The 18,718-nt window shown below is 40.9% G+C and overlaps 1 protein-coding gene across 1 annotated transcript; it reads right to left on the bottom strand.

Annotated features, from left to right (window-relative positions):
- Positions 1-5,799: 5,799 nt before the first annotated feature.
- LOC100114339 (organic solute transporter subunit alpha) lies at positions 5,800-16,523 on the bottom strand. Its single transcript, XM_001599336.6, has 6 exons — positions 15,991-16,523; positions 13,246-13,441; positions 10,709-10,943; positions 8,804-8,960; positions 7,417-7,557; positions 5,800-6,886 (listed from the first exon to the last, which is right to left on the bottom strand). Exons 1-6 carry the CDS (start codon positions 16,088-16,090, stop codon positions 6,660-6,662), a joined length of 1,056 nt encoding a protein of 351 aa, XP_001599386.1. The 5' UTR covers positions 16,091-16,523; the 3' UTR covers positions 5,800-6,659.
- Between the last annotated feature and the right edge of the window lie 2,195 nt (positions 16,524-18,718).

Genomic DNA, 18,718 nt, shown 5'->3' with positions numbered 1-18,718 from the left:
TCTACTCCTAAAACCCTTTCTGATGGCGTTAATCCCTCTGTACATTTCGCGGGGGTTATTTTCCTTACTGTTAGTTTCTATTCTCCTAATAAGATTCTTTTGATACTCCCGCTTCTTATTTCTGTAGATCGCGCTCGTCTGTTTCCTCACGTTAGAATACTCTTCTACGGTCCTATCGCTTCTATTTTGTAAGCTATCTAATTTAGCCTTTTTGCGCCTTTCAAACCAGAGTTCGCACTCTTCGTCAAACCATGGTTTGCTCTTTGGCTTTTTCTTTTTACCCAGTACTTTGTTCGCGGCCTTTTTTACCGTTTTTTCGATGTCCCCCCATAAGCTATTCGGTTCGTCATTCCCTTCCGGCGATGTGTTTGCTTCTTCAAGTGCCTGAAACCTGTTATTAATTTCTATCTGGTACCTAATTCGCTCTGTTCTATCTCGTAGTTTCTCAATATCGAAGCTTCCTACCTTGTTTGCTCGCTTACTATTTTGATTCGCTACTAGTCTAGCTCTTAATTTGGCTACTACTAGGAAGTGGTTCGAGTCGCTATCTGCCCCTCTGTAAGCCCTTACGTCAAGAACATTAGTATGACGTCTTTTTTCAATGAGGAAATGATCAATTTGGTTCTGTGTGGCCCCGTCCGGCGATGTCCACGTTGCCTTGTGTATGTTCTTGTGCTTAAAACACGTAGTTTTGATTATAAGATCTTTTGTCGCCGCGAAATTTATGACCCTAATACCGTTATCATTGCTAGGTTCGTGCAGGCTTTCCTTACCTATAGTAGGCCTAAACATTTCCTCCCTACCTATTTTAGCATTGAAATCGCCTAATACTATTCTTGTGTCGTAAGACGCGAACTGGTCGATTACCTGCTCTAAAGTTTTGTAATAGAGATCCTTAGCTTCTTCTTCTTTGTCCTCCGTAGGACAGTGTACATTAATAAATACATATCTATACCATTCACCTTCGATAATGATGTACGAGAGCCTATCATTGACGGATTTGAAACTTTTAACCGAATGTATGATGCTTTTGCTTACGAGAAATCCGGTGCCTAGAGATCCCCCACTCCCGGCCCCATACAGGTACGTGAAGTTACCCGATGCTAGTACTCCGCCATCTGGCCACCGCGATTCCTGTATTGCTACCAAATCTAGATTGTACCTATCAGCTTCCTTTACGAGTTCTTTAAACGCACCTGCTCTGTATAGACTGCGAACATTCCAAGTTCCGACCCTTAAGTCCCTTTTGGTTCGGATTTGATTTTTTTGAGCCATGATGTTATGTCAAACCCGCGCGCTTCGGATCCTGTTCCGATCGCAAGGTGAGTCCACCATTCTAGAGGTGATAACCCCCATACCTCTCTAGAACTAAGTATGAGAGCTTTCCGACTTTGACGAGGACAGTGTCAATTCGTCGTCAGACACACTACGGTTTCATTCTCGCATCCTAACGCCCCCCTGCAAGGCAGCGCGCCTTCGCTGGCATCGTTACCGCGTAAGACCAGGTGACGAATCATTCTACACATCCCCTTTCGGGGCAGTTGTCATCGCTCCCGCATCCTCCTCGGCAGCAGGATTTTTGCCCATTTTTGTAATGTGTGATGAAAGAGATAGATTGAGAGATAAGAGATAATGTGAAGTGTTTTTGTTGTTGTGGTGCTTGCGTAGTGTTTCTAGATGAATGCGTTCGACAGTGTGGGCTCATCACACCCACGCCTGTTCCTATCGGCTGTCCGCGGCTGCTTATTCAATTTATTCGCAGCTAACCTCTTTCTCAGGGGCTGTTCCTCTATCCGCAACCTAAGGACGCGCTGTGTAGTGGTGATAGGCACCCATCCGTCCGATCTGGACGACAACGCCCAAGACCCGCTTAGGGTAGCGGCATTGTAACAGATACCTTGGTTATATAAATCAAAATTAAATTATTTTGTGTTAATTCTAATTATTGAGTTTTTTTCTTTTAGGATCAACAATTAATCTTTAGAGTTAATTGGTATTGCACAAGTTTGTGGTTGTATTTTTCTTGTCATCATTGTCCACACCAAACACATCATACCTTATACATCTATATCAAGCTTGACAATATAGCTTACAACGTTATTAATACATTTCATAAGCCAAGAGTAATTAAAAAAAATGTTTAATAATAAATTATATGAAAGTAAAAGTGATTGGTCGGATAAAACATTTTTTGAGACATATTTTAACAAAAGAAAAGTGAAGAGGATTGATCCAGTTTGTTGGAAATCACACGCCATATCTTTCTTAAATGATATGTATTCGAATGAAGTTTCTGTTTCATATGTATATGAAAACACAAGCCTCTTAGCACTAGTTTTAATGTTACCGCATCCAACAGAGACAAAATTGTTATTTGAAGACTATATAAAAGACACTGAATACAATTCTAATCGTCCTGTCAATGGTGAAACATTAAAAATTACACATATCAACCAAAGACAGCACCATAGTGTGTTCTTTTCTCGTGTACAAAATTTGCTTGCAGGTAATTCAATTGAAGATAAGAATTTCACAGCATTGAGAGCTGTACTTGGGGTTGCAGCTTTAGTCTGTCTTAGAAGTACAGTTAAATCTATTAATGAAATTAAGAACTTTTTTCTCCATGAAAAATTTCAATTCACAATGAATTTGTTATATCCAAAACTGAACTGCATAAAAAAATTACCTCTACCAACCACTGCATTTTTCGAGGCACTTCCAATGATATGTAATAAAAGATTTCTGCAGGATATGTTGATATTGTTAGTAGGAATGTATACGAGTGAGAAAAAAAAAGAATTTACTAGTTGATAAAGCAATCTTAAGTATTCTGAATCATTGCATATTACAATCAGTAAGGTTGAATGGATTAGGTGTTATAAATCTTTTGGAAAAAATCAGTAATATCTACCAAGTAGATGTGCAAACAGTTATAGAACTAATATATCCAAATCAACCAAAAGCTCAATCAGATTCACACAAATCTGACAATGAACTACAGAATAAAACTGCAGATAAGCTAAAAACTGAAGACCTTTTTCTGAACTGTTCCAATTCTGATTGGCTTGCGTTATTAAATGAGTGTCAGGATTTTTATGATGATTTGGCTAAAAAGGAAAAAGAACGTGAAATAACTGTTATGCGTGAATTCTACTCTACCTTCATTGTCAATGATTCATTTGAGTTTTCGTGGCCATGGTGTAGATTGATTGACGATTCTTACTTTTACCACTGTACAATCAAAGATAACAAGGAGGCTATTATTTTAGCAGCAACTGTTTCCTTGAAGGAACCGGATATTTGGAATATGTATGTATTACAAGAGAAACACCAAAGGCATAAACAAATAGCTATGAAAGAAGCAGTTGAATTAAACAAATTACTTCGCAAAGTTTCAGACAAAGAAGTATTTATGTATAAGATATAAAGCAAAAAAATCACAATGAAATATTATACACGCAAATATTGTGAGAGTCTATGATTTTACTAATCAATATGTTTCATTACAATGTATTATTAAAAAATGCTTCGATAAATAAAGTAAATAAATAGTGTTCTTGCAAATAATGTAATTTTCATAGCATTTATATAAGTACAAAATAATGATATAAACAAGCAGCAGTCCGCTACTGTTTGCATCTCTATCTTGTAACTTGTACACGAGGTGTTAAAGTTGTAAAACCTATGCTCAATTAATATTGAAAGTATGTGTACCTATACGTGCACGAATGTAAGTGTAGAATAACGGACTTTTTTCTGATTTTCTTAAATTTTATCTACAGCTACAACGTCCGCACAACGCACGCGAACAACACAAGCGTAAACAAAGATATAGGGCATCGCAATTCGCACTCCGCGCAGCACTCAGCAGTCAGCAGTGCCATTTCCGGTCTCCCGCATGATAACCGATTGATGGTTATTTTGGGAATTCGAGCCGACGATCGAATGCCGTTTGAGCTGACGTTGTACCTATACTTACCTTGGAGATGCATGCGGCCGCGCCATTACTTATAAGTAGGTATACAGTCGAGTGCTGCTAATTGTTGTCGCTGTCAGTCTTCTTTCTTCCTTGGGGCTACTTAACGAGTCTGCTTTATTTGTCCAATACATTATATACGGGATTCCTGTCACTAATTTCGAAATAAGAAGGTCACAATAAAATTTTAATGATTATTGTGCATCTGTTCATCTGTTTCAAAGAGGTATTTTTCGCTTCGTGCCGTGTCCGCGTCATACAAGCTGTCCTTCCATTGTTTTTTCGCAGATCTGCAAATCGCAGTGAAGGTATGGTATATACTTATAGTATACACAAATCAGACATTCAACTCTTATAATTATACGATATTTGTTAGGTTAATTAATTGTCATAATTGTTTCAATTAAATCAAATAGTAAAAATTATCGATTCGGAAGAAATCAGTGCTTCTTTTATTAAGCAAATTTTCTTTGTAAATTTATATTGTTGTAGAAATTTTTAATTACTTGATTTTTATTATCTCACTTATATAATAATTAGTTTAATGAATGGGCTATTTCTCTCATCTGTTATATTTATTAATTTTTTTTCTTTCAGAATTCACGAAAAAATTTAGTAGTAAATAAATTGGCAATATAACATCGGTAAAATAGAGAGTATCTTAAAAAATGCAGTTTTTCAGATCATTACCTAATCAAACCAACTGGTCAGACGATCACTTTTTAGCCAATTATTTTAACAAAAGAAAAATGAAGAGAATTGATCCAGCTTGTTGGAAATCACACATTACATCTTTTTTAAATGATCTGTACTCAAGTGAACTGCAGCGAAGCAAATAACAAGAGTTAATTAGCTTTGATTTTAATGTTACCACATCCAAAAAAGCCTACATTGTTATTTGAAGATTATTTTAATGAAACTGGGTACAATTCTGATCTGTCAAGCAATGGTGAAATATTAAACATTAAAAATACTCAGCATAGCATGTTTTTTTTTTGCACACGCAAAAATCCATGCGCGATTCAACTGAAGATAAAAATTCCACAGCATTAAGAGCAGCACTTGGGGTTATAGCATTGGTTTGTCTTAGAATTGTTGGCAAACCAGTAAATACAGTTAAAAACTTTATTTCAAAAGAATTTCAATCCACAATGAATGCTTTATATCCAAAAATGAACTGTATTAAAGAAATACCTTTACCATCTGATGCATTTTTCCAGGCGCTACCATTGAAATGTAATAAAAATTATTCTGAAATAATTGGGATACTGATATTTTTAGTAGGCATGTATACATGCGAGAAAAAAAAGAATCAGGAAACTGATAGTGCGATCGTAAGTATTTTGAACTGTTCCTTCTTGCAGGCAGTAAGATTAAATGGATTAGGAGTCTTTAGTCTTTTAGAAAAAATCAGTAATATTTATCAAGTTGACATACACATGATTATATAAATAATATATCCAGTTAAACCAGATTCAAAAAAATCTGAAGATAACCCAGTAAATCAGATGGATGCAGAAATAAAGAAGTCACTTGAAAGCCTGAAAAATATTATCAGGTGAATGTGAGATTACCATAGTAAATGAATTCTGCTCCAAGTACATGGCTAAAGATTCATTGGAAATTTCGTGGCCGTGGTGTAGATTGATTGACGACGGTTTTTATTGTTACAAGTGTACAATTAAAGATAATAGTGTGTCTACAATTTTAGCAGTAATTGTTTCCTTGAAGGAACTGGTATTTGGAATATGTACGCATTAAAACAGATAAGCCCTAATTATAAAGAAATAGCTATGGAAAAAGCTGTTGAATTTGACGAATTATTTCACTGAGTGCTAGACAGAAAAGTTGTATTTGATAATTTATATTCTTAAGCAAAATCTTACATTCTACTAACAAGAATCACAATGCATACCATATTAATTCGATTCGTACGTAAACACCTTTAATTTAATGCATTTTATCATTTTAATATTCATTCAGAAAATGTATATTGTATTGATTATAGTATATTTTAAACAAGACACATGAAACATTTTTAAGAAAACATCGCCATGTATTCACTTTAAAGAAGGCTCTGATAAATAAATAATACGAAATGATAACAAGAAATGTTTACACCTCCATAGCTCAACTAATATCAAGGAATACGTGCACGTATTTACAGATGATAACGAACTTTTTTCTCTATTAATTAATTCATGGATAAAAATCTCTATTCACTTTATTTCCACCCGCACAGTCCGCGTGTATACAGAAGTGTAAAATCATAATAAGTACTCATGGCAGCTTGGCGATTTTGATCGAAACAGGTGCACTCATCTCTAATCGACGGTTGTAATCTCGCAGGCGCATCTCTCCTTTTCCTTCCGAGAGTCCTTGCGCACGCTGTGCGATGCTCCATTTCCACCGCGTCTCAACATGGACCGCACGTTCTCTCGCCGCAGAGAAAACACGCGACCTCCAAAAAGACGCGTATACGTGAGCCACATCACAAGCGTCCTGGAGAGCACTTTCCACGACTCACTTCTAGTTCGATTAACACCTCGGACTGTAGATGTTTGCATTATAGGATGCATAGCGTGATACAAGCGCCGCCGCGGTTAAGGTTTCCTGGAGGAGCGTCTCCACCTGTACATATATTTACAATCCAAAGTCAACGACTCGCTCGAGATCAGGATCTTCAGGAGTCGTTGGTTTTGGGCGCGGGTGGAATGGGAATTTGGACGGCTGACATCGTCACAGCCTCGCCGTTGGTTGCCTTATTCCTGTGCACGGACTGCTGCTGATGACGATCTGTTGCGGTTGCATCGTCGTCCTGGTGCTCCGCGCGATCATCCGCCGCGTAAATCAAACGCGCCGCGTAGCAGAGCAGCAGCATCTCGATTACCATCAGGGTGTCGTACGTTACTGCGAAACGAAATGAAGTATGGGTAAGTTGTACAATATAGTTTTTTTTCTTTTTTTGCTGTGTTTATAGGCTTGAGATTTATTGAAATTGAAAAAAATGCATTCCGATCTAATCGAATCCAGTGGAACAATTAGAATACGTAAACGACACGTGAACGTGCACTTCGAAGCTCAAAGGACTAGCCGATGAGCTGCTAATGGTTTTTAACGCCCATACCGTATGCCGAATTACCCCGAGCTTATCTCCATAATCTCCCTTTCAAAGCAAATCGAGCATCGGCGCGCGCGGATGGGGCTACCGCTACTAAATTGCCCTCTCTCTCTCTCTCTCTTAAAATTAGATACCAGAACGAAAAAAAAATGATACGTATACCCGCACCGAAAACAAGAGCCTAGAAAATCACACAAGCGTGCAGCAAGTAGATATAAGCATACAGCTAATAGCGAGTCTCTCTCTCTCTCTCTCTTTCTCTCTCTCTCTCTCTCTCTCTCTCTCTCTCTCGAGGGCCGAGCAGAATGTGTATACTTACCGTTTGCGTAAACAGTCGGCGTGAGCGGCGGATTGCAGGGGAAGAGGCCGGTGCCCACGAGGCCCTTGATAACGAATCCCTGAAGCTTGGAGAACAGTAAAACCATCTGCAGGACCATCGTCTTCTGGGGCAGCTTGGCCTCTGCAAGCAGAGAGAAGAGCGCGAGCGGCTCGGGTCAAAGAGCGCCGTTTACAGCCTTGTATAATATACATACATACTATGCGGCGCTTCATTACGGAACGCAGAGAGCTGCCTGCGGGGTATAAGTATAAGAACGCGCGCGTTTTCTCCGCTTCGAAAAATTGCGTCTTGCGCGCGCGTGTGGTCCCGCGCGCGCACGCACGTCATGCGTTGTGTATCCGACTCACGCGATCGGTCTCTCTCGCGCAGCTCTGTACTGTCGCGGATTCAATTTTTGCGATTTCTTTTGTGCGAAGAGTATACAACCGTTGCTTTGTTGCTTCGCATGCGTGCGCTCTTGCGAGCTTCATTATTTTTAATTTTCGCGAAAAAGGGCAGGGCGTATTGCAGCTGTACGTGTGTGTTTGACGTGGGTCTGTCGCTGTACTGATGGCAAATTTTCATGTTACTTTTGCTGCCGCAACGCTGAAATTGGTAGGTTCGAGCTCGAATTTGCGGGTAATTTTTCGGACTTTTGCGGAATTGAGCTCATGAAGACGCTACATGTAGCTACGTTTGTGAGGAGTTATTGAAACTTCGAGTGAGTCGTTCGACTTTTGAGACGCTGATGCTTTTGTAAATGTCGAGGGGAAGAAAAATTGGTAATGACGGTTTCGTGCAGCGACGCGAGTGCGGTGTTTTTGGGAAATTTTCATTAAATAAAGACGATTTAGTCATTGCGCGGAGGTCTTGCGGTTCTAATGAGAGTGTGTGGCCTTACAGCGTAGTGCATTAGTTTCAGTGAAAAACAGCGCGGATTCTGGAAACTTCAAAATTTACTCGATGACAGGCTGCTCTTTCTGAAAAGCAATTAAACGACACCGACACGCACTCGTCTAATGTTTTTACTCTTTGCCGACCGTAAACATGCACACGATGTGAGAGATAGTAATTTTAAAAACGCATTGCGCATGTGTGTCTATAATATTTTTGAACCAAACAAATGCCTACATTTTCAAACGGTTATTATAGTTCGAAAGCTATTGGTGCCATTAAAACCGATCATAAATACAAACCTTTCAATGTACGACCTATTTTCAACAATACGTATCTCGACACACCTATACACACACGCTTTCGGCAGTTTATTGCAATACGCTTATAATAACCGCGTCGTGAATCATATAAAAATTATTTTATACGAACTCACAGCGACTTAAAAAATTACTTCTCAATCATCGCAGATATAACCACATCGATACAGTACCTGGAGCAATTTCCTGCAGACTCTTGGTAACGATAGTCACTCCGTAGATTGCGGTGAGTATGCTAATCACCACAAACGGCTGAAGACAGACGGCGTAGCTGGCAGCGAAAACGGGCGACTCAGCTGACATGTACAGGAGGATGCTGTAGATGAGTCCCTGCGGAAATATCGGTTCATTAGTCGAGGATTTTCGAGATAATCGGATTAGAGCTCTCTAGCAGCGCGAAATTTCGCCGGTTTTCCAGTTGGCCGCTAATAGACGCTGCACAGACGGTAGGCGTATTGTGCCGAATCATTTGAGACGAAGAATATTGAGAAAATTGTGCAGTGTAACTCTTTAGACAATGGACGGAATTGTTTACTTTCATCTCGCCGCGCACTCGGCTGATGATGTACAAAAGGGAGGAAAACGTAAAAACGGGATGTAATGTCCGTAACCGATGCCTTTTTTCTTTGGGAGTTGCTTTTCTCTTTTCGGAAAAAACAGACGGTTTTACATGGATTTACGTAATAGTGCAGTTTATTGTTGTGGTTCGGTAGCGTGAAAAATCCCGAGCGATGATCCACTCGAGGTTCCCGTTTACAAAAAATTTCTTCTGTATTGATCACTAGAAGTTGTGCTTTTAGACGCGTATTATTGGCTCTGCCTTCAAATCGCTATATAGCGAGTCGATAAAGTAATTAGTCATCCAACTCTCTTATCGGCCGCAGGACAACAGGATCCCATTAAAAAATTCTCTACATAATACCGTAATCACGAGTTAATTGTGATTGATGAAAGCGTCAATCCTGTAGTCAAATTCTCCACCCCCGCAGCTCTCTAAACATCAATTTTTCACCAGTGATTTATCACACTCGGGCATCGGACATTTTTCGGCTCCCAAGTACGAAAGTAACAATGATCCTCTCCGACAAAGTCAATTCATCACCTGCGCGGCGGTTTATCGGATTATTACGTTAAAAAAGAAACGACACCCTGCCTCGGATCGTCGAGTGTAATTCAGTGTCGTCGAAAAGCCCTCTCCTTTTCACCACCGGCACGAAAAAGGTGAAAAACCGCCGAAAAAATGAGAGCCTTTTCTCTTCAGACCTCGAGCTATGAGCAGCGAATACGGAGAAACAAGACGGCGTGGCTCGCTCTCTCTCTCTCACTCTCTCTCTCTCTCTCTCTCTCTCGAGAAAAAAAAATGAATTACAGTGACCCTTTCTTCTCTCGGGAAGAGTTGAATTTCGCTGTCGCTCTCCCCTCGTGCGGCTGCGTTCGATTCTGTCCCCTCGCGCAACGAGTATAACGCTTCCCCGAAGAAAAGAGGGATCCTCGAAAAAAATGTTTCGTCAAGTTTCTCCGCAAGTGGCAGCGGAGCTTAACGCGCTGGCATTTGGGAGGTAGGTTCCGCGTCAAATGGTCCTGTCAGAAAGTCCAGGCTCTTGAGAAGCTCGCGACGAGCGTCAAGAGCGTTAAAATAACCACACAAGTGCTTCGAAAATTCGGCTCCCTACGCGTACGAATACCGCGGAGTCACGCACCTATTTCACGTGTTTTTGCTTCGGAATTCTTTTAAATAAGCTAATATCGAGGGCACAGGAAGAGAGAGGGAGTGCGATGTTTATTTTATAATTGAACGGGCACACGGATGCCTGTGTGGGCCGTGGGACGCACTTATGTAAATCCTTCGTTAGAAACAGTTCATATTATTATCAAAAGTAACCGATGGAAAAATCGGCAACAACTTTTCTTTCGACCTGCGGGCGCTCATCGACGGTCACTTTTAATTATCTCCGCAACCCATCCGAACCCCTTTCGAGCCTTTAGACTCGAGAGACACCCATATACCTGTGCCCGACGAAGAGCGAAAAAAAAAACAACAAAAGAACAAAAAAGGTTAAAGAAGAGAAAGGCTTTACCTGCGCGAAGGGAAACTGTAGCACGGTGATGCGCAGCCGGGACAGATTGGCCTCGTTCATCTCGAGACTGCTGGGCAGTGGCAGACAGGGCCAGCAGCAGCAGGGTCCGACTTTTAGGGCGAGAGACGGCGTCTTGGTGGCCTGGCGTCGACCCAAGTCCACTAGAAGCTCGTACAGACGGTACATGGATATCGTCAGCGAGACCTGCGTCAGGCCCTCGGACAGCAGCTGTGCCCTGCGAACGTTTACAAGTAGAGCCTTTTTCAGCCGATGATTCTGCGGAAAGTATACATACGAGAGGGATGCTAGTTCCAAGCTCGCGTGTCATTTTGGCTAACTGCTCGCTCGCGAGACTTTTATGCTCGACGAGGGCTGTTGTACGCTCCTTAGGGCGGTTATTTTCTAATTTCGACGAGGCTTTGTTTGCCGGCAGCTCGAATTTTACGAGATGCGTATAGTGCCTTTGAAAAATCCCCTCGACCAATTAGCAGAGGAAAGTCGAACATTTTCGAAAAACCTATAAGTGTCTTTGTTTGCATTGGCATCTTGGAAATTGGCGCGTACATGCATCATTTATAACGACACGGACACCGAGCGTGCATTATAACGAAGGACGCGAGTTATGCCGCTGGCACTTGTGCTGCGGGTATACACTCTAAATTAACCGAAAGCCTCAACCCTTTGTGCAACCGTCGAAATAAAGACTTAAAAACACAGCGGCGCATTGTATAGCGGCGCAACGAGTCGCGCCTCTATCCCTCTCCGTACACAGATTGTTATCCCCACGCCCATTAGCGAGTAAAAAGCTGCATATTCCGCACAATTTCGAAGAACCTTTGTGCAGCGAGATTCTCCTCCGAAAAAAAAAAAAATGAAGAACGCATCGTCTCGTCGTCGCTGCAGAGACAATTTACACATAACAGCTGAAAGCAGCTACCGCGCGAAGCGCAGCTGCCTCTGATGCTTTTTACGAAAAGAGAGACGTCACTTCCGAGCCGCACCGATAACGCGTCGATTTCCGAGACACAAAGGTCCGCACGGGGACCATCACTCATTAGCGCGTTTCCTTTTGCGTCTAAAGTTGGATATATGTAGACACGACTCAACTCTCTCTCTCTCTCTCTATCTCTCTCTCTCAAGTTGTGTCGTTTCGAAGTCGACTCGTGACGCCGTGATCCTCTGAGGGCTGTCTGTATCACCAGGTACAATCGGAACTGCCGATACTGCGCGTAAAGGTATTATAGGTCGAGATTCGAACGAGAGGGAGAGAGAGAGAGAGAGAGAGAGAGAGAGAGAGAGAGAGAGAGAGAGAGAGAGAGAGAGAGAGAGAGAGAGATGGACTCGACACGACTTTGAACTAGATACAGGATCATTCGCTCCACGGGATCCATCCTGTTGTTCGTTCGGTTCGCCTCTCTGAGAGCTGCTATACGGCTGCGTTGCGCGTTTGTTCAAGTTCGCCGAAGGAAGGCAAAGTTTTAATTGGAGCCGGTATATTGTTTGTATAACACTCAGTCGGTGCTTCTTTCTCAAATTCGACGCGAATTCCAAACTGTACATTTTTTGAGCCCGCTTAATTGAATTTAAAACCCGGAGATATTCGGTATAACACAATTTTATTGCGCTTGGCGTAGATGTTCGCTTCTCTTTCTCGAGTTGAACATTTTACGAGGGAATATAATATATCTCTCTTTCTCTCGTTTTCCAGCATCTTTCTGTGTCATCGTTTTTTTACGTTCCTTTTTTCGGGCTAAATTCCTGCTCTCGGACGTTTTTCCTCGTGTACCTGCTCGCTATCGGATCGGCTATCTCTTTCCCCGACGCACACACTACACGCTCTCTGCTGTTTCTTTTTCTCCTGTTCCTTGATTAGGCTCATTCTAGTCTTCGTTGTTCACTGCTCCTCAACGACTCCGAGATTTTTCTCCTCGCTTTTTACCGTTCAAATACGTCGAAGCGCATTTTCGTCTTTTTCCAGCCTCCGATACGGATGACCGAGTCCGTTTAATTATTTTCGATCCGAGTGTCCGATACCGCGCGCCGAATTATTCTCCCTTTTTACGAGGAGTCGCGGAATTTTTTCTCGTACCACCGAGCGAAATTCTCCCAGAAGTATAAAATTATCAATTACACACACACACACGCGGCGTTGAAACAGAAAAAAGTGTGTGTGTGTGTGTGAGAGAGAGAGAGAGCGAGAGAGAGAGAGAGAGAGAGAGACATATAATTCGTCTTAATAATCGCACTTCTGCTCCGGAGAATTTCGGAGAGTTTCGCTGCTTAAAATAATTACCATCGCTGACGACTCGGTATATCGGATACCGTTACAGCGCAATTTATGAATTTAACCCGAAAACAAGTAAAATTTACACTTTTCAATTGACAAGGTGACGCTGCACGAAAGTTGTGCGCGTATAACATGAGAAGAGGGACGAGAGAGTAATTGCAAGCGTGAGCAGCTCAAAAATCTCCGTTCCAGCGATGCGCGCGCGGCCGGCGTGTTTACGCATGCAGAGACTGTCGATTAGCGTAATTACCTCGGCAGCGCCAGAGCCGTGAGGCTGCAGAGAGCGGCGATCGGGTAGACGGATAAGATGGTGCAGGCGTTGATCTTGAAAGCCCTCGTCTCCTTCTGATAACAGATGTTGCTGCAGGCATCGACGGCGAGATAAACGGTCGCCGCGCAGATGATCGAGGCGATCGTGACCATGCCCACGCCGAAATTTCCCAAGCCTGAAAAAGAAAAAGGAGCAAACGATGAGAGACGATTAATGGAGACGCCGTTTTTCAAAATTACACTCCGAGCTTCCGCCGATGATAACGCGATCTCGGCTCGGCGCAGTATCAACGGGTGTATTAATTTTGGAACGTGTCGTTGGATGGGGAGCAAACGGATTGGGGAGTAAAATCTAACATGTATACATAATATTCTCGTTATTATTTTAACCGTCATAAAGCGACAAATTGAATTAATCGGTCCAAAAAGGGTGACACATACGTTTGGCATTTAAAAAATTACTACTTCGATGGTCGAACTGTCATCATGATAATGTATGTCCATGTTCAGCAAATGAATATTTCGTGACTTGGATGAATAAACAAGTGATGCCAATATGGGTCCATACAACCATGAACCTATTAACACTACTATGCCGAATTTCACCACAAAAGAGAGTTATCTATACAAGTTCAGAACATTATTGCAATGCAAATGGAGTGTGAGGAAATACATTTTCACTTTTGAAAAAGTTGACCTGTACGTTTGACTCTGTCAGTTCATCACTGTATTTCACCAAGAAATACCGAGTAGAGATTAACACTATATACATTTCATCGTTCCAAAAGACTACCGCCATTCATTTCAAGAATATAATTCAAAAGCTTTAAAAAAATCCTCCGTATGAATATCACGCATTTTACGCGTGACACTTATCAGCATAAAAGTCAGCGAAGAAGAGCCATTAGCGGGCTGTATTTACGATGAACTCCCACCGTAAAACTTCGATTTTAATCCTCCTAGGAAGCATCTATCAATGCGTCCACATCTCCCTCAAGCCTCAAGAATCCAGAGCTGTAATGTCGAGCATAAAGCGAGGATTTTATCGCGCGCGTAATCTTCCTTTTTCTCTTATTATTATACCCACACGCTACGTTACTCGGCGTCCTCGTAAGCGCTGCACCACGCACAGGTTATGCATCGCTCAAAAAAGCAAGTTCGCGCGCGCGCGCGCACACACACAGGCGTTTGATAAATATATATCATACAGTCCGGTTGCGCGCGGACTTTCACTGTACGCGACGCGTACCGTTTTATGCTCACATAGACACGGACGCATACACGTGCTCGCGGAGCGAAGGCAAAGGAGAGCGGCTCGACGGCTTCTTTCAAAAGGAGGACACGCGAATTTCGGAGTTTCTCGCGAGACATTTTTTATGTGCGCCAGATGCTGCTGCTGCCGCTTGGCAGACTTGCTTCTTTGGGTTTTGAAGAGGTAGCGAGGGATCCTGGGGAAATTATTAATTACGCCGGGCTGGTGATGAGTGTTCGGGAGCGATTATTATTCTTGCGGAGTGTATGTTAAAAAAGCCTGTTTTATTTACGTTCAAGAGTCAATGTCGTAAAGTTATACCCCCCCCCCCCCGATGTGGGGATTTTAAATGTTAGTTAAGTCAATGTTAACTAATAACCAAGTTTTTATCGTTTTCGATAGTACAAGCTTAGCAGCGAGTAAGAATACCTATCTATTATTTTGTAATACTCCTCGGCAATAGACTTTATTTCTAATTGTAGAGCCAGTAAATAAACACATGTATATTTATCCATTATTAGCTGCGCGCGATGACAGTAAAAGAGTAAATATCATGGTTTGCAATTTTGTGTATAGAAGAATTATGGAATTACGAATACTTTACTTTTCAGTCATTTTTCTAATTTAAAACGCAATTCATGAATCTGATAGCAATGGTCTGGTAAGTAACTATTTCAACAAGTTTATCAATTTTATGTTACGATATACTCTTTGCAACTGCAATAATAGAAAAAAAGTATGATCGTTTGGTAATTATTACTCAACACTTCCTTTACAGACTCATGCACTTAAATTTCAAATACAAAATATGATACCAAGAAAAAATAAGGGACAACTTTTCCATGATCCACAGTTGTTTCGATAATCAACGTAATGGCAGAATAATTTTGCTGAGTGCGTTATTAAGAAATTAATCATCATCAACTGCACGCACATCGTGTGCATTATATTTCAGAACATATTCTAATTACTTAGAACGAATACAATGTGTTACTTTGTTTCAAAAACTGGTATTGCTATGAACATTTTTTAAATTAAATTTAATAAACTTCCTATTAAATGTTTAAATTTTTGAAATATAATATCTTTGTATCAGTTAATGCGACCATCTGATACTGGTTGTAATTCCATAGGCTTTTGTATAATTTTTTATTGTAATACCTTTTTTCAAGCCAAGTCAGATGCGAGAAAGTTGTTTACAGAATTGCGTTTCTACTGTGACGTCATATCACATGCTGCATCCTGTGCCGTCATACGGCGGTAATTTTCGAACAGTTTACGCGCATCGCGCTGTGTATAAAATAATATTAGATGTCTATCAATTTATTCGTTTCACGTATAGCTGAATTCATTGCAGTTCGATTTTAAATTTAAAACTTGTTCGCGTCCGACGAGTGCAACTCATAATGAGGCATTTGCAAACCAATTCGCTCCAAAGAGTCAAACTGTTTATTCAAAAAGCTGTACGCTCACCCTCAAAAAGTTGAATCACTCGCGGCAGGTAGTGATCATCGCAGCTGAAGTTGCCGGTGATGTAGAAGTTTTCGTCGCCGAAGTAAGTCAACGAGTCCATCTCGTTCGTTGCAACGCGTCACTCTCCGTGTAAACAGATGGAAAATCCAACCGATCCTCAAACCGTCAATCCACCCTTCGAAGCTTCGCCATAAACCAGCATCGCAGGCAGTCACGGACACACTTATCTTGCAAGATCGTCAATACAGGCGTACCGCGAGTGGCGAGGCACGCGAGCCGTTTGAAAGCGCGAGCGAGAGCCGCGCGCAGGTTTCCCGTAACGTCTCCTCGGCTGTGGGCTTCTCCGGTGTAGCGTGTCTATCCCCCCCTGGCATGGCACAGTGCGAAGTGAGAGCCCGGGCGCACTTTTACTTTCTGCGGCTTGATGCTTAATGTAGCGACGTGCCGCGAGTTGGTTATCCGGCAGCTCGAGCGGCTATCGGCATGCTACGGTCCTCTCTGATGTAAAGCGGCCGCGGGGCAACTCGCGCCGCGCGTGTAGAAACCGCGCGGCTGTACTGCTTTCTCTCTTTCCAGACGGCGAGGATGTTGACTCGTCTTTTTGCGCATATAACGTTCGTGGAGAAGAAAGATTCGACACCTTGTATAGAGGGACTTTTGGGATTCGTCGTCGGCGCTTGAATGTATTGGTTTTGCCGTTCACGCTATAACTGTCTAAGACTGTGACTGTTATTATAACGATTGTTGTTTACAATATAAAGAAGATACGCGTTGTAGATTCCGTTAGAATCGGCTTGATTTGCAGGTATTTTGAATTGTAAATTGATACACGAGATATCGAAGTCCTTCAGCTATGTATATACTCATTAATTATGCATACGTGTTTATGATTAAAAGATACGAATGACCTCTACTTTTGTCGTCGATTATGCGTACTCTATTTAACAAAACTTGTCGCGATGAGTGATGAAAAATATTTAATCGGTCAGTTTTTGCAATACTTTTTTGACGTGTGTGCCCTGTTATACTTTTGAAAAGTTTGTATATTTTCAAATTATATATCATAAGAAGGTATGATAGGAGGAGATGCGTCGACTCGTTATCGATAGAAAACATGGCGTATAGCGTTAGTCGGTAACTTACCCGCTAACCATAACAGCAGTCGCACCATAGCGTTTGTCGGTACGCGGAGAGATACAGTGTAAATTTCGACGCCTGCCGTCTTATAGGCTTCGGTGTAAGCAGCGCGCGGAGTTTTTAAAATTAATATGAGTAATTTGGATTTTTTGTAAATTTTTAATCAATATCATTATTTACATGCGGTATTACTATAGGAAGATTTGTAAACACATTTTCCTATAGAAATATAATAGGATTTTAAGATTTCACTCTTGTACCTATTTTAAATATTTTTGTGCAAACAACTTAATTTTACAATTATAATTTAATGACAAAATGCGAGTGTAGCAAAAAGCATAGCTTTCTAAGAAATCAAACATCTAATAATATCTACGATATGCAAGTTTTGTACAAGTCTCGATGCAAGCTTTCGTTTCTTTCTGGTTTCTATGTGTGTAATGATTATAGACTGTGCGCACATTTTTTGACAATAATGTTTCCAGGTGGAAATATAAGTCAAGATTAAAATTAAGATAAATAAATATAAAAATATAATAATACCTCTAAGATCTTCCTTGATGAAATTAATTTTGTCACTTTCATCTCCGTGGGGATAAGTTTCCTTTCATATACGTACAGCGTACCTCTCATGAAATTCGTACACGCAGTTTTCATCGAAAACTTTCTACGATAGGTTTTTTTGCTATTCCGTGTATAAGGCCAGGAAGAGCTAGTAGTGGAACATCTTCGAGAGAAATTTTCTCGAGCGAGAAATATTTGTCGCGCTGTACGTTTCATCGAATGCAGATAATGTGTTCCAGCTTCTTTTGCAAACAATCGGCTCACATTGTGTAAATAATTACAATTTTTTTTAATTTTCCGAAGAAGCATCATGAGCATAGTGGCATACAACCGCTTTCCTGGTGATTTCTCCCATACATATATATATATATATATATATATATATATATATATATATATATATATATATATATATATATATATATATGTATGGGATATATATATATATACCAAGTTTCTCTACGCTGCCATAAAAGAAGTCTATTTAAATAGTTCATTCGACTTGACGCACATAAATCCTGGTATAACGTGGAATGAAAAGCGGTTCATTTTCTTTGATGCAACCGATAAGGCATTTGCGTCTAATAAGACCCATGGCATGTATTCTGCTCTGGCGCTGCTCCAAAATTAACTGTTGGTATATCGAAGTCATCGTGACGTACACGAGAATCCGTTAGTTTTTTGTATGCAAGGCGTGCCTTGTGTGGTTACCTTAGAATGGATGTGTTTTGTTTTTGTTCTATTTCAAAAGATAAAGGATAACTAGTTCATAAAATTGGCCTGAAAAAAAAAAACGTATTATTACAGTTTTCTATATAAAACGAACAATAATTTGAAAAAGTTGATCTAAATTTATATTTTTCAAACTAAAGCACCTTAATTTATTTCCATCCACATACTTTCACATTCTGTTAACGTTGACGAGACTTCGAGGCATACATGAAGAGCCATACTATCGATTTCAATGCAGCGGCAAAATTCGCTCCAGCGCTTACCCGTATCCCCATCATGGGCTTATAAATCCAGC

This window comes from Nasonia vitripennis, chromosome 1 (assembly GCF_009193385.2).
Source record: "Nasonia vitripennis strain AsymCx chromosome 1, Nvit_psr_1.1, whole genome shotgun sequence".
In the NCBI taxonomy this organism is placed as follows: Eukaryota; Metazoa; Arthropoda; class Insecta; order Hymenoptera; family Pteromalidae; genus Nasonia; species Nasonia vitripennis.
This window is presented reverse-complemented; position numbering and strand designations above follow the sequence as displayed.